General features: G+C 43.6%; 1 protein-coding gene across 1 annotated transcript in view; it reads left to right on the plus strand.

Annotated features, from left to right (window-relative positions):
• The window catches only part of LOC138748623 (histidine ammonia-lyase-like), a 62,955-nt gene that overhangs the window by 34,094 nt on the left and 13,144 nt on the right, over positions 1 to 15,717 (plus strand). Inside the window, 5 exon segments of the mRNA XM_069909140.1 lie at positions 3,112 to 3,159; positions 4,068 to 4,215; positions 11,598 to 11,693; positions 12,626 to 12,684; positions 12,966 to 13,046. Coding sequence (XP_069765241.1) covers positions 3,112 to 3,159; positions 4,068 to 4,215; positions 11,598 to 11,693; positions 12,626 to 12,684; positions 12,966 to 13,046 — 432 coding nt within the window.

Consider the following 15,717-nt stretch of genomic DNA (forward strand, 5'->3'; position numbering starts at 1 on the left):
CATTATCAAAAGCTTTGCTAAAATCCAGATACATCAACTGCCCTATCTTCATTCACCTTTCTTATTGCTTATTTGAAAAACTCAACAAGGTTCGTCAAACATGATTTCCCCTTCACAAACCCATGCTGGTGCTCCTTATCAATCCTTGATATTTCTTAATAAATAAATATTAGTAAATTCCCCCCTCTTTTCCCGAACCAACTTCCTTATTTTTCCAGAAAACCACGGTTCCCTTAAGCTTTTGGCCTTGCCTTTCGATCTGACTGGCATGTAAAGATTCTATACTCTCAATATCTCTTCTTTAAATACCCTCCAAATCTCCTCTACATCCTTTCCAGAAAAAAGATCAGCCCACATAATTTTCTGCAAATCCCTTCTCATTTCTTCAAATCTAGCCTTCCCCCACTCAAAGACCTTCAACCTCGGACCTGACCTATCCATTTTCATATTTAAGTTGAAGCTAATGGACCCATGATCACCTGATCCAAAGTTCTCACCAACGCACACTTCTGTCACCTGCCCTATTCCATTCCCTACCAATAGATTTAACACTGTCTCCCCTCTAGTAGGAACCTCAACATACTGCTGTAAAAAGCAATCCTGAATACATTGTACAAAGTCTAAGCCATCCTGTCCTCTCACTGATTGTGTTTCCCTATCAATGTTAGGAAAATTGAAATCCCCAACTATCACAACCCTATTTCTACATATCTCAGCTACTTCCCTGCACATTTGCTCTTCGGGTTCCCTGTCCTCTTTTGGTGACCTATAATATACCCCTATATTTGTAGCCTCACCTTTCTTATTTTTTAGTTCAACTCACAGAGTTGATGAGTCCTCCAGTCGATCTTGCCTCAGCACTGCAATAATATCTTCCCTGACAAGCAACGCCACACCTCCCTCTATTACCCCACCAATTCTGTCACGTCTAAAGCAGTGAAATCCTGGAATATTTAGCTGCCAGTCACAACCTTCCTTCAACCATGTCTCACAAATTACTATCACATCATAGTGCTATGTGACAATCCACACCATTAGTTCATCAACCTTATTTACCACACTCCTTACATTGAAATAAATGCATCTCAGAGATCTTCCACATTTAACTTACTGACTCTCACCCTCTCTACAATTGTTACTATGGCCACTATTTATTACCTGCTGCTGTTTCACCTCCAGATTGTGTGAAAAAGCCTTTTTGCTTTGCCAAAGATTCTGGTCTTGTTATCCTTCCTGACATGAACCCTTGTCCCCAACCTTACTAGTTTAAAGCCCTAGCAAATGCCCCTGCCAGGAGACTGGTACCTCTGGGATTTAGATGTAACCCATCCTTACAGTATAGGTCCCATCTCCCCCAGAAACAATCCCAATGGTCCAAGAACTTAAAACCCTGTCTTTTACTCCACCCCTTCAGCCACACATTAAATCTCCACCTGACTCTATTTTTGCCCTCACTATTGCATGGCACAAGAAGTTATCTGGAGATTACACCCTTTGGACCTTCTTCTGAGCTCCCTTCCTAACTCCTTTTATGAATTTTGCAGGACCACTTCTTCTATCCTACTAATGTCATTGGCATCAAGGTGAACCACGACCTCAGGCTCTTTCCCTTCCCCCTTTAGGATGTTCTGGACTCATGTAGCCACATCCCGGATCCTGGGACCAGGGAGGCAAAGGTTTTCTTTATCTCATCCACAAAATCCTCTCTCCATCCACCTCACCATCGTGTCCCCTATAACAATCGCCCTATTTTTCCTATTCCTTTCTGGGCTACAGAGGCTGACCCTACACCTCTACCTACCTTAGCCTGACTATCCCCTTCCTCAGTACTCAAGGAGGAGTATTTTAGAATAATTTACCTGGTTACAGACTACAATTCATCAATCTCACAGCATGCAGGAAGAAGCTATTTCCCAACCTAACAGCCCTGAATTTGATGCTCCTGTACAACTTCATAATGGTAGTGGGCCAAAGATACAGGGTCTTCAATTATTCTTTGAGCCATATTTAAGCAATGCTACTTTTGTCAATAGAGGAAAGGGAGACCAGCGAATCTTTCAGTCACTCTGATGATCCTCTGTGTTGTCTAAAATGCTTTACAGTTACTGTACCACATCATGATGCAGTCAGACAGAACACTCTCCATTGTGGTCCTGTAGAATGTTGTCAAGATGGGGGATTGAAATTGTCCAAATATCAAATAGAATTTGTTAAAATTGCACTGGCAGTGGCCATAAAATGTATAGGCATGGAAGTCTGATTCACGTCTAGGTATGGCATGTTGGAACGCAGAGATATATAGCTGGTTCTCCTACAACTTAAGAAATAAATATGACATATTTTTACAAATTTGGCAACCATATTTCCAAAATTCAGGTGTAAATCTTTAGATGAATTCTTCCCAACCTACAAGACCAGTGTTGAATTTCTCCAGAGAAAATTAAACAATATGAATTTGAGATCTGTGGAGTCTGTCACTTTTCAGCAATCCAATCCATTTTCTCTTTTTTTCTCCTTCTTTGCTATCTTCTTATCTTTTTCTTACTTTTCTACACATTAATTCATTTTTTTTGTCTTTGGGGTCTTTTTGGGGGGGTGGGAGATGAAGTAAGTATTGGATATACATTTGTACTTGTATTTTTAACTAATTAACTCCATGTTTGGTAAAAATTTTTTAAAAATATTTTAAAAAGGTGAGGCCGATAGCAGCCTTGCCTTCCTCAACCTGCTGCACCTTCCTGACTAATGAGGAGGTGTTATAAGTCCAGGGTGGATCGACTATTATGTGCACACAACAGAGTCATTGCTGTGTTGATTTTCACCCTCCCGAAGTCCACATTCATTTCTTTTGTCTTGTCCCCGTTGAGATTCAGGTTGTTATTGCACCATTTTACAAGCCTCCCAAACTCCTGTCTGTAGGCCATCATTTTTGGTGATGATGCCAACCATTGCTGCATCATCTACAAATGATGTTAGGTGATACCATGAGATTTCTGAGATGCAGAATTGGTGAAACTGTGTGCCTATAAAGCTTGGTTGTCCCTTCAGACTGATTCAGTACATGTGGTTGATAAACTGGACAATTAACACAAGTCCATCTTGCACCATCAGGTTTTGCAAGCTCATGGGCTCCAACCGATTTCACTGAAGGCTAAAGAGGTAAGAGTGCAAGGTTTCATGAACAATTCGTGGGTCGAAGACTATGAACAATAGTCTCAGTATTATAGCCAATTATAATGTCTATAAATATTTGATATTTCCAGAGTAATTGTCAGGTTGAATTTGGCAACAGGGTCTTGAATGTCTGAATTAAAAATTAAAATTAAAAAAATTAAATCCTGATAATTCACTGATGTGATTGTCGGAGTTCACGTCCACATTATTTGCCAGACATTCGTAAAGTCATGGCCTTGTGCGCTGCCAAATTGAAGCCATTCACAAATTGCAGGAGCAACATCTTATAATCTCCAACCAGAAGACATTAGCATCAACTTCTCCAGCTTTCATTAACCCCTTCCCCATCCATCTCTTTTCCTACCCCTCTGTCTCCCTTTCTCCAGCTCCCCACCCCCTTCCCTTCCTTCTCCTGTCAGAGAGCCACCCTCCTTTTCCCTCTGCCCCCTCCCCATTATCACCTCAGCTTCCACCTTGCACTCTATGCTTCCACCTATATCCACCTCTCACCTGTTTGACTGTGATCCTCCCCCTTCCTCCCCCCACTTCTCTCCTCTCCCATCCCTTTACTCAGGTGTCTACCTGTTTTTCCATACTCTTGACGAAGGATTCAGGCCCAAAATGTTGGTTGCCTTTTACCTCCTGTGGAGGCTGTTCCCCAGCACAGTTGTGCATTGAATCTGTAAAGTTTTCTCTTAATTCTTAGACCTTGTTTGACAAACTGTTGGATGACTAATGCAAGTTGAAAGCACAAAGATTTTGATGTCAAACCCAGTTATCACACATTGGATGAATGAGGGAACACTTAGAAATATCTATTTATATTCTAAATTGAATGTGACTTGGTTGTTTGTTCAAATGTTGCATCAGATTTAATGCTTATTGATGTTTAGGGGTTGTCTATGATCAACGGAACACAGCTGATCACGTCCCTGGGTGCTGAGGCAGTGCAGAGAGCGATGGCAATTGCCCGACAGGCTGACATTGTAGCAGCCCTCACGTTGGAGGTTCTGAAGGGCACCACCAGAGCCTTCGACAGTGGTGAGTGAGCAGTATGTGGAGCTTATAATCCAACTGAAACCAGGACTCCTTCTTCCCCCGGCTTATGTACACTTTGACCTAAGTGGGAAGATTCAAACCACAATGAGGAGAGTTCAAGACTGTTGATGCTGAACGAGTTAAAATGTAAAACACTACTGAATGCATTGACGGGTACAGAAAAATCTCTGGTATCTGGCACATGCGGTGATCACGGATGCCGGGTACACAAATTTCCATTTGCCTCTAACTAATACACCTGCATTAAGAATAGCAGTTTAAAAGACAAAAGACAGTGCAAAAAGTAATTTGAAGAAAATCAGTATTGTAGTCCTTTAAAGTTCACTTTAATCAGGCAATTCCTGTAACTTACAAAATTTAAATTTAAATTGGAATCCCGGTCACTGTGCTGTAACAGTGTAGTGCACTAACCATCATAATTAACACCCCCACCCTGGCCCACAAGTTTACAGATAAAGCCTTACAAAAATACTTAAAGACTCTTACTAGGAAGGGATAGGGAGTCATTTTGGAAGAGTCAGCCCAGCGGTGTTGGCCGGGTCTTCATTCTGGGCACCAACATTTTCTTCAAACACAACTTTATTGACACTTTATTCAAACAGATGCTGCAGGCAGGGCATGACCAGGGAGCTGCACTGGCTGAATGTTTGCCCCCATCTTTACCACGGTGTTGTGTGTTTACTTTTACATCTTAAAACATTTATTTAAAATATTGTTTATTCTTATTTATCTTAATTTTAAAAAATTATTTATTTCCTCTTTTTTTGCCAGTTGGTTGGGTTGCCAGATGCCTGGATATCGGGGATTAAATCTGGTTTCATCAGATTATGAATGAAAGTTTTAAGTAAATTTATGAGTTGATCATTGATGCTTAGCCAACATTTTTTTTTAAACTCTCATCTTGATCAAGAGTCTCATTCCTATTCTACAGGATAAAACATAGGGACATATTAAGGACATTCTTGAGTAAAGTATTGATTGAAGAAGATTGCTTCTCTCTCCATGAATGCTGCCGAGTATTTCCCACAAACACATGCTGCCTAAATACATCCATGTCAGGTCTGTCTTCCAGCGGGAGATGGATCGCATGGTAGACCGGCAAAAGTTGAAGGTGATATTCCCATATCTGGATAATGTCACTATCTCCGGTCGTGACCTGGAAAAATTCCCCCAGACGGCCGCGGAGCTGAACCTCACTTACAACAAGGAGAAGTATGTGTTCAGCACCACCCGTCGCATCATCCTGGGGTACATCGTGGCCCATGGAATCATCAGCCCAGATCCAGAAAGGTTGCACCCATTAATGGAGTTACCCCTCCCCCCCAACACTAATGGCCCTCTGCAGCTGCCTGGGCCTGTTCTCTTATTACTCACAGTGGGTCCCTTGCTTCTCGGACAAGGTCCACCAACTGGCCCAAGCCACAACTTTTCCCCTTCTACCTGAGGCGCAGGGAGCCTTCACTCACACCAGGCAAAACATCACGGACGCCACGATGCAGGCTGTGGATGAGGACTCCCCCTTCCAGGTAGAGAGCGTTGCCTCTGAGGTGGCCCTTGCTGCTACTCTGCACCCCGTCATCTTCTTCTCCAGGACCCTCCATAGCTCTGAGCTAGGGCACTCCACCATTGAAAAGGAGCCCCAGGCAATTGTGGAAGCAGTCTGCCACTACCTGGCCAGCAGGAGATACACGTTTCTCACGGACCAGTGGGTCATGGCGTTCATGTTTAACACTACCCACAAGAGCAAGATCAAGAACGACAAGATCCTGCGCTGGAGAGTCGAGTTGGCAACCTACAGCTACAACATCCAGTACCATCCCGGGAAGTTAACGACTCCTCCGATGCCCTCTCTCGCACCTGCGCATCTATGCATGATGACAGGTTGCAGGCATTGCACGAGTCCCTCTGCCATCCGGGCGTCAACTGGTTGTACCAATTTTGTTAAGTCCTGAAATCTGTCGTACACCATCAGGGACGTCAGGGACATGACCGAGGCCTATCGGGTCTGTGCAGAGTGTAAACCCCGCTTCTTCCCCCCCACCCCAGGTCCACATTGTAAAGGCTACTCAACCTTTCGAGCATCTTGGCGTAGACTTCAAAGAGCTCCTGGCTTCCATGAACCGAAACATCTACTTCCTCATGATAGTGGACGAGTACTCACGCTTCCCTTTTGCCATCCATTTTCTGGACACCTTGGGGCAGATTTCACCATGTTTGGCTACCCCACCTTCACCTTCACCCGACCAGGGATCTCATTTCACGAGTGACGAGCTGCGCCAGTACCTGACAGCGAGGGGCATCGCGACGAGTCACACGACAAGCTATAACCTGAGAGCCAACGGGCAAGTGGAAGAGGAGAATGAGGTGGTCTGGAAGGCAGTCCTCTGGCTCTTAGGTCAAAATGTCATTGAGTACTGGCAGGATGCCCTGCCTGAGGCACTCCATGCCATTCGGTCACAGCTGCGCATGGCTACCAACGAGACCCCTCAAGAACATCTGTTCTCATTCCCCTGGAGGTCGGTGACTGAAATGTCATTTCCAGCATGGCTCACATCCTCGGGACCAGTGCTTCTGTGTAAGAATGTATGGACACACAAGGCCGAAGCCATGGTGGAGCAGGTTTTCCTCCTTCATGCAAACTATAACTACGCCTACGTTAGGTTTGGCAGTGGCAGGCCGCTTTTTACAATGTATATTGATGATTTAGATCAATTTAGATGGTTTTGTGGCCAAGTTTGCAGATGACATCAAGATAGGTGATGGAGTAGAAAGTGTTGAAGAAACTGAAGGGTTGCAGAGAGATTTGGACAGCTTAGGAGAGAGGGCAAAGAAATGGCAGATGAGATACAATGTTGAAAAATGTACAGTTGTACATTTTGGAACAGGAAATAAACAGGCAGTTTATTATTTGGATGGGGAGAAAATTCAAAATTTGGAAGTGCAAGGGAACTCGGCGGGAGGGGGAGTCCTAGTGTAGGATAACCAGGTTGGATCAGCAGTAAAGAAAATAATACTAGGTTGGCATTTGTTTCAAGAGGAATAGTCTGTCAGAGTAAAGAGGTGTTGATGAGACTCTAAGGAGCACTGGTGAGACCTCATTTGGAGAACTGTGTGCAGTTTTGAGCTCCTTATCTTAGAAGGGGTGTAATGATGTTGGAGAGAGTACAGAGAAGATTTACCAGGATGATTCCTGGAATGCAAGGGCTAACATATGAGGAACATTTAGCGGCTTTTGGAACGTATTCATTGGAGTATAGAAGAATGAGAGGGGATCTCATATAAACATTTTGAATGCTGAAGGGATTGGACAGAGTAGATGTGAATAAGATGTTTCCCTTGGTGGATGAATCCAGGACAAGAGGGCACAGTGTTAGAATGAGAGCCTACCCATTTAAAACAGAGATGAGGAGAAATTTCTTTAGCCAGAGGGTCATGGATTTGTGGAATTTCTTGCCACATTTAGCTGTGGAGGCCCGATCATTGGGGGAGTTTAAGGGGGAGATTGATAGGTATCTAATTAGTCAGGGTATCAAGGCATATGGAGAAAAGGCCAGAACTTGGAACTAGATGTGAGAACAATTTAGCTCAGGGTGGATTTGCAGAACAGACTCAATGGGCTGAATGGCCTACTTCTGTTCCTTTATCTTGTGAACTTGTGACATCTCTACACCTGTCCTTATTTCACAGACCAATGATGACCATCATGCCAAATGCCTTCTTCACAACCCTGTTGACTTGTGTCACCACTTTAATGGAACAATGTAAATCATCATCTCATCAGGCTTGTCGGAGAAAAAATACCTACCTAGCTGGATTAATAACTAACTGGTCTCAGTCCCCTAGTGCCCATTCACACTGGATCTACTCCAACCCTGCAGTTCCCACCAACTCTGGATCCAATCCCCCATTCCCCACACATCATGGTTCCTATCCCCCAGTGCTCACCCCTGCTGGACCCAAACCCAAACACCTATCCACACAGATCCCACACCCCAGTGCCCACCCACACTGAATCTAATACACTAATGCCCACCCTTCCTTGTTCTGAATCCGCAGTGCCCACCCAACCTGTACCTGTATCTCCCAGTCCCCACCCACCCTGGTCCTCAGTGCCTACCCACCCTGGCCCCCTATACCCCAGTGCCCACCCACCCTAGTAACCCAGTGCCCACATACCGTGGTCTCCATCCCCCAGTGCCCTCCCATCCCAGGTCCCCATACTCCAGTGCACACCCAACCTGGTACCCCATACCCCAGTGCCCACCCACCCTCATAGTGCCCACAAACCCTGGTCCCCATCCCCAATGCCCTCTCACTCTGGTAACTCAGTGCCCACATATCCTGGTCCTCCATTCCCTAGTGCCCAGCCACCCTGGTGCCCCAGTGCCCACCCATCCTAGAACCAAACCCCCAGTGCTCACCTCTTGTGAATCTCCCACCAGTGTCAACCAGTTTCAATCCCCCAATGCTCACATTATGAAGCTTCCTCCATTGCCACCTTCCCTTGTCCTGCATCCCCCAGCGCCCACCCTTCCTGGACCCATGCCCTATGGTGCCTGCCCAGGTCCTGGGTCCTGCAGCAGCCACCCATCCTGATGATGCATCCACAGCAACCACTCCTGCTGTATCTAACTCTTTCATGCCCATCCACCTTAAATCTTCCCCCAGTGCCCAGCCACCCTGGGGTCTTTTCCTGGATGTGCAGAGACAGGTGAACTGACCATATCCCTACTGACTACATAAGTTTTAAAATGTTGACTGGAGCATAGAAGTTAGCTGCATTCCTTCCTTTTTTGTTATAAGCCAGAGCTCCTTATTTGGCAAGATAGTCACAGACTATTAATCATTGGGTAATCCCAAGATAGTAATAGCCTATTCTTTGGCTTGGCTTCGCAGACGAAGATTTATGGAGGGGGGTAAATGTCCACGTCAGCTGCAGGCTCGTTTGTGGCTGACAAATCCGATGCAGGACAGGCAGACACGGTTGCAGCGATTGCAGGGGAAAATTTATTGGTTGGGGTTGGGTGTTGGGTTTTTCCTCCTTTGTCTTTTGTCAGTGAACTCACAGCCGAACTGTGAAGCGCAAAGATGCCCGGTTTGAGGCGATATCAGCCCACTGGCGGTGGTCAATGTGGCAGGCACCAAGAGATTTCTTTAGGCAGTCCTTGTACCTCTTCTTTGGAGCACCTCTGACACGATGGCCAGTGGAGAGCTCGCCATATAACATGATCTTGGGAAGGCGATGGTCCTCCATTCTGGAGACGTGACCTACCCAACGCAGTTGGATCTTCAACAGCATGGATTCGATGCTGTCGGCCTCTGCCATCTCGAGTACTTCGATGTTAGGGATGAAGCCGCTCCAATGAATGTTGAGGATGGAGTGGAGACAACGTTGGTGGAAACGTTCTAGGAGCCGTAGGTGATGCCGGTAGAGCACTCATGATTCGGAGCCGAACAGGGGCGTGGGTATGACAACGGCTCTGTATACGCTAATCTTTGTGAGGTTTTTCAGTTGGTTGTTTTTCCAGACTCTTTTGTGTAGTCTTCCAAAGGCGCTATTTGCCTTGGCGAGTCTGTTGTCTATCTCGTTGTCCATCCTTGCATCTGATGAAATGGTGCAGCCGAGATAGGTAAACTGGTTGACCTTTTTGAGTTTTGTGTGCCCGATGGAGATGTGGGGGGGCTGGTAGTCATGGTGGGGAGCTGGCTGATGGAGGAACTCAGTTTTCTTCAGGCTGACTTCCAGGCCAAACATTTTGGCAGTTTCCGCAAAACAGGACGTCAAGCACTGAAGAGCTGGCTCTGAATGGGCAACTAAAGCGGCATCGTCTGCAAAGAGTAGTTCACGGACAAGTTGCTCTTGTGTCTTGGTGTGAGCTTGCAGGCGCCTCAGATTGAAGAGACTGCCATCCGTGCAGTACCGGATGTAAACAGCGTCTTCATTGTTGAGGTCTTTCATGGCTTGGTTCAGCATCATGCTGAAGAAGATTGAAAAGAGGGTTGGTGCGAGAACGCAGCCTTGCTTCACGCCATTTTGAACAACTGAAAAGTGGCAAAGCAGCAGGTATGGATGGAATCCCCCGAGAGGTCTGGAAGGCTGGCGGCAAAACTCTGCATGCCAAAGTGCATGAGTTTTTCAAGCTTTGTTGGGACCAAGGAAAACTGCCTCAGGACCTTCATAATGCCATCATCATCACCCTGTACAAAAACAAAGGCGAGAAATCAGATTGCTCAAACTACAGGGGAATCACGCTGCTCTCCATTGCAGGCAAAATCTTCGCTAGGATTCTCCTAAATAGAATAATACCTAGTGTCACTGAGAATGTTCTCCCAGAATCACAGTGCGGCTTTCGCGCAAACAGAGGAACTACTGACATGGTCTTTGCCCTCAGACAGCTCCAAGAAAAGTGCAGAGAACAAAACAAAGGACTCTACATATCCTTTGTTGACCTCACCAAAGCCTTCGACACCGTGAGCAGAAAAGGGCTTTGGCAAATACTAGAGCACATCGGATGCACCCCAAAGTTCCTCAACGTGGTTAACAGCCTATTAATCATTGGGTAAACCCAAGAGAATTCTAAGAATTCTGTACTTTTATGGAGCAGTCAGTTTGAATGCTGTAGAAACCTAATGGTTCTGATGGTATAAATAAATGACTTGCAAGCCATGTGGAAGACTCGCTTAGGGTCCTGCTGTAATGGAGTTCTCATGCTTTGCAAAGTGGTTTAAATGTTTGTTTTTGTAGCTGGATTCGTGTTTTAAAGCAATTTTAGGCCCACTTTAACACCACTCCTTCCAAGAGGTTTGGACAGTGAGACTGGCTCTGAGTGGGGAGTAAATCTCAGGGACCAGACCTACCTCACAGCTTCAAAAGCTTTTAAACCAGCTTTAGATGACAGAGACCTGCAAACACTATTCAACTAAACTTGCAGAACAAATAGATTCCATACTGAATTGTTAAACATAATTAAAACCATGACCAAACAATTAAAAATCTTAAATTATATAGTCTCCAGCACTTGCCATTCTCCGCAGGGTTGGTGATGATGTCCCTGCTGTGCTCAGTTAGATGATGAGTGGCCATGTGGGAAGTGCACAAGTCTGTTTCCAGTACAGGGCTTAGAGCTGGGTCCAGCAGTTGGCCGGTGCAGTTGGTCCACTTGTGTCAGCATCCGGATCTGGTTCTCACGCTTCCGGATCTGAACTAGCCCTTGTGGAATTCCGATAAGAATTGATCTGGGTGCCTGACTGATCCTTACCTAGAAAACCACCAGTGCATCAGCTTGACTCAGTTTAGTTCATCAGGTGTTTGAGAAAGGTTGGTCTAGTTTCAAGACAATGCAATTTCCTTGTGTGTTAAACAGATATCCACAAGTTGCGCCCCCATCCGGGGCAGATGGAAGTGGCTGCTCGATTGCAGGCAGTTTTAGATTCCGATATCCATGCCTCTGAGATCACAGGTGAGCCACACACTCTGTGACAGCCATTCCTTTTGTTTTGGTATGAGTTTATTGTTATACACATTGTACATTGTAAATATGTGTCAAAATTCTTGCTTGCTATAGCTGAACAGGTATTTGTAAAGAAAAACTGTTACAGTAAATAATCAAATTAAATTAAAAGAGGCAAGAATTAAGATAGATAACAAATATTCATAGTAACTCCAATGTAAAACAAAGTAACTTACAATAGTGCAGACAGTCCTTTTGTGGTGTCGGAGCAGATTAGTGCAACAAGGGGTGGTTTACAAGCCTGATGGTTATTGGAAAGAAACTGTTCTTGAATCTGGTTTTCAGGCTTCTACCTAAAGGTAGCAGTGAGAAGAGGTTGTGACCGAGGTTATGGGGATCCTTTACGATCTTGGCTGCCTTCTTGATTTTTAAAAATTTAGATATACAGTACACTAACAGGCAGATTCGGCCCATGGGTCTGTGCCACACAATTTACACCCAATTGACCTACAACCTCAAGTACATTTTGAACGGTGGGAGAAAACCGGAGCCCCCGGGGAAAACTCATGCAGACACGGGGAGAACGTACAAACTCTTTACACAGTGCAGGATTTGAACCCTGGTCCCGATCGTCAGTACTGTAAAGACGTTACACTACGTTAACCGTGCTGTCCTCTAAGCCAACCACGCTGCCCTTTTCAAGTTATATGTCTGCAATGGATGGGAGATGGGAGTCTGTGATGAACCTCATTATAGTTGCTCCCTTTTGTAGCCTTCTGCTTCCCTGGACACTTGCATTGCCAAACCAGGATATTATGCAACCAGCCAAAATATGTTCCATAGTGCACTGTTTGAAAGGATTGTTCACCCATTAACAAGGAAAGTACAATATTGGAGATACAGACTGCAAGTTCCCTTTGTTTTGTATTGAATTTTGACAGGAAGCCACAGGTTCTGTGATCGTGTTCAAGATGCTTACACACTCCGATGCTGCCCACAGGTAAGTGTTGCCAAGTGCATGGAACATTGGGTTAAACAAGAGGAATGGCCCAGGCCTGAAATGTTGGTTACCCTTTACTTCCTATATGCTGCATTACATACTGCGATTCTCCAGTACGTTTGTGTATTGTGATACAACAGATTTTGGTTTGATTAAAAAGATCAAGCTGGAGAAAATCAGCAGGTCAAGCAGTGTCCTTTACAGGTTTTGGTTTGACAATGACCTGATCACTGTGACTGAGTGCTAGCTGGCTTGAACTATTTTACACTTCTCTCTTCCAGGTGCATGGACTGGTGAATGACACAATTACGTTTGTGAAGGATATTCTGGTCACAGAAATGAACAGTGTTACTGATAACCCTGTATCCTTAGTGGCCAGTCTTCTTCAGTACGGGCCTTCCAGCACATTTTCTGAAGCAAAGTAAAAGAATAGCAATGTGAAGGAAACAAGTGTACCATTTATTATTGGTCATAATGGTTGGTTTTGGGCCCATCATCACAGAGTTAGAGCTCATGGCTTGAGCACAGAGTTTAGACTGACCCTGTAGTGTGGTTGGATGGGAGATGTGGGGGTTATGCACAGCCTCGGTGCTGAATTTTGGATGTGGCATTTGCTGTAACTGAGGTCCTGTCCATCATCTCAAAGGAGACTGAGGAAGTTTGCCCTGGTGCTGACGTCCACAACAATAGGGCAGCATGGTTAGCGTAGAGAGCAGCACAGTTTGTGTCACTGCTACAGTGCCAGCGATTGGGATCGGAGTTTGAATCCCATGCTGTCTGCAAAGAGTTTGCACGTTCTCCCGCATGGGTTTTCCCCGGGGAGCTCCAGTTTCCTCCCACCCTCCGACACAGACCAGGTTTGTAGGTTAATTGGGTGTGATTGGGCTGCATGGACTCATGGGCCGAAATGGCCTATTACCATGCTGTATGTTTAAATTAAAAACTTTTAAAAATTTAAATTCTTCCTCAACTAAAAGTATAGGATATATTGTAACTACACATTGTAATAGAGATTAAAACCTTGGGAATATTTAATGGCATCTGTGAAGAGAGAAACAGAGTAAGTGTTTCATGCTGCATTAACAGACATCTAAAGATTGAGGAGAGGGGAATGGAGGGTGATGATCAGAAATCTTTGAATTCAGTGTTGAGAGTGGAATGTTATGGTGTATCAAACCATTGACCCGACAAGTCCCTCTTCACAGCTGCTGCCTAACCTGGCGAGCGTTTCTACAACTTTCTATTTTATTTCTGTTTTCTAGACTGCAGTATTTTACTTTGGGAAGATGTAAATTATGCTGAAGGAGCTTGATTCTTTGAACTTCAGTGGATCCAGGTTTTGGGAGCAGAGTTACGTGGCTGTGGGCTAATTTTTTTTGCAGATTTAGCACATCCAGCAGGGATAATTCTCCCAAACATCTGGTCATTGTTAATGGAATCTTCCATGTGTGTAGATTTGCTCTTACTTATCCCACATTTCAACAGTGAGTATTCTTCACAGATTGTAAAGCTCTTTGTAATGTCCTGACTTTTTGGAAGCCACACACACACACCCAATAGAATTTTGTGAATTTCTGATGAAGTATTTGGGGTTTCCTAAGATGATAGTTCTATGGAGATGAATCCTTGGTGACCAAATTCCAAAGGAGAAGGAAATTTTTTTTTAATTTTTTTTTTATTTTTCACACCATAAACCACATTGACCAAGATACATACATTTTCCTTTTCAAATATATATAGTGTCGTTTTCTTCCCCCCCCCTCTTCCCATCCCACCCTCCCTACCTCCCCTCCCATTCATTTAAAGTACAGAATCTAAGATACATTATATTCTGTCAAACAATGTTGTCACTCAATAAAAATAAACAAGAAATTCCACTGAGTCAATTATTTTCATTTCCTTCTCCTTCCATTATTTTAGGTGCTAGATGTCCCCGGTAGGTTTTCTCTATTGTGTTTCATGTATGGCTCCCATATTTGTTCAAATATTTCAATATTATTTCTTAAATTATATGTTATTTTTTTCTAATGGAATACATTTATTCATTTCTATATACCATTGTTGTATTCTCAAGTTATCTTCTAATTTCCAGGCTGACATAATACATTTTTTTGCTACGGCTAGAGCTATCATAACAAATGTTTTTTGTGCACCATCCAAATCAAGTCCAAATTCTTTGTTTTTTATGTTACTTAGGAGGAAGATCTCTGGGTTTTTTGGTATATTGCTTTCTGTAATTTTATTTAATATCTGGTTTAGATCTTCCCAAAATTTTTTCACTTTCTCACATGTCCAGATTGCATGAATTGTTGTTCCCATTTCTTTTTTACAACGAAAACATCTGTCAGATACTGTTGGGTCCCATTTATTTAACTTTTGAGGTGTAATGTATAGCCTGTGTATCCAGTTATATTGTATCATACGTAATCTCTGGTTTATTGTATTTCTCATAGTTCCAGAGCATAACTTCTCCCATGTTTCCTTCTTTATCTTTATGTTTAAATCTTGTTCCCATTTTTGTTTAGTTTTACCATTTGTTTCCTCATTCTCTTTTTCTTGCAGTTTAATATACATATTTGTTATAAATTTTTTGATTATCATTGTGTCTGTAATCACATATTCAAAATTACTTCCCTCTGGTAACCTCAGACTGCTTCCCAATTTGTCCTTCAAGTAGGATTTCAGTTGGTAGTATGCCAACACTGTATCATGAGTTATATTATATTTATCCTTCATTTGTTCAAAGGATAATAATTTATTTCCTGAAAAGCAATTTTCTATTCTTTTGATCCCTTTTTTCTCCCATTCTCTAAAGGAAAGGTTATCTATTGTAAAAGGGATTAGCTGATTTTGCGTCAGTATTAGTTTTGGTAGTTGGTAATTTGTTTTATTCCTTTCTACATGAATCTTCTTCCAAATATTGAGCAGATGATGTAATACTGGAGAACTCCTTCGTTGTACCAATTATTCATCCCATTTATATAATATATGTTCAGGTTTCTTCTCCCCTATTTTGTCTAGTTCTAATCTAGT

This window comes from Narcine bancroftii, chromosome 13 (genome assembly GCF_036971445.1).
Source record: "Narcine bancroftii isolate sNarBan1 chromosome 13, sNarBan1.hap1, whole genome shotgun sequence".
In the NCBI taxonomy this organism is placed as follows: Eukaryota; Metazoa; Chordata; class Chondrichthyes; order Torpediniformes; family Narcinidae; genus Narcine; species Narcine bancroftii.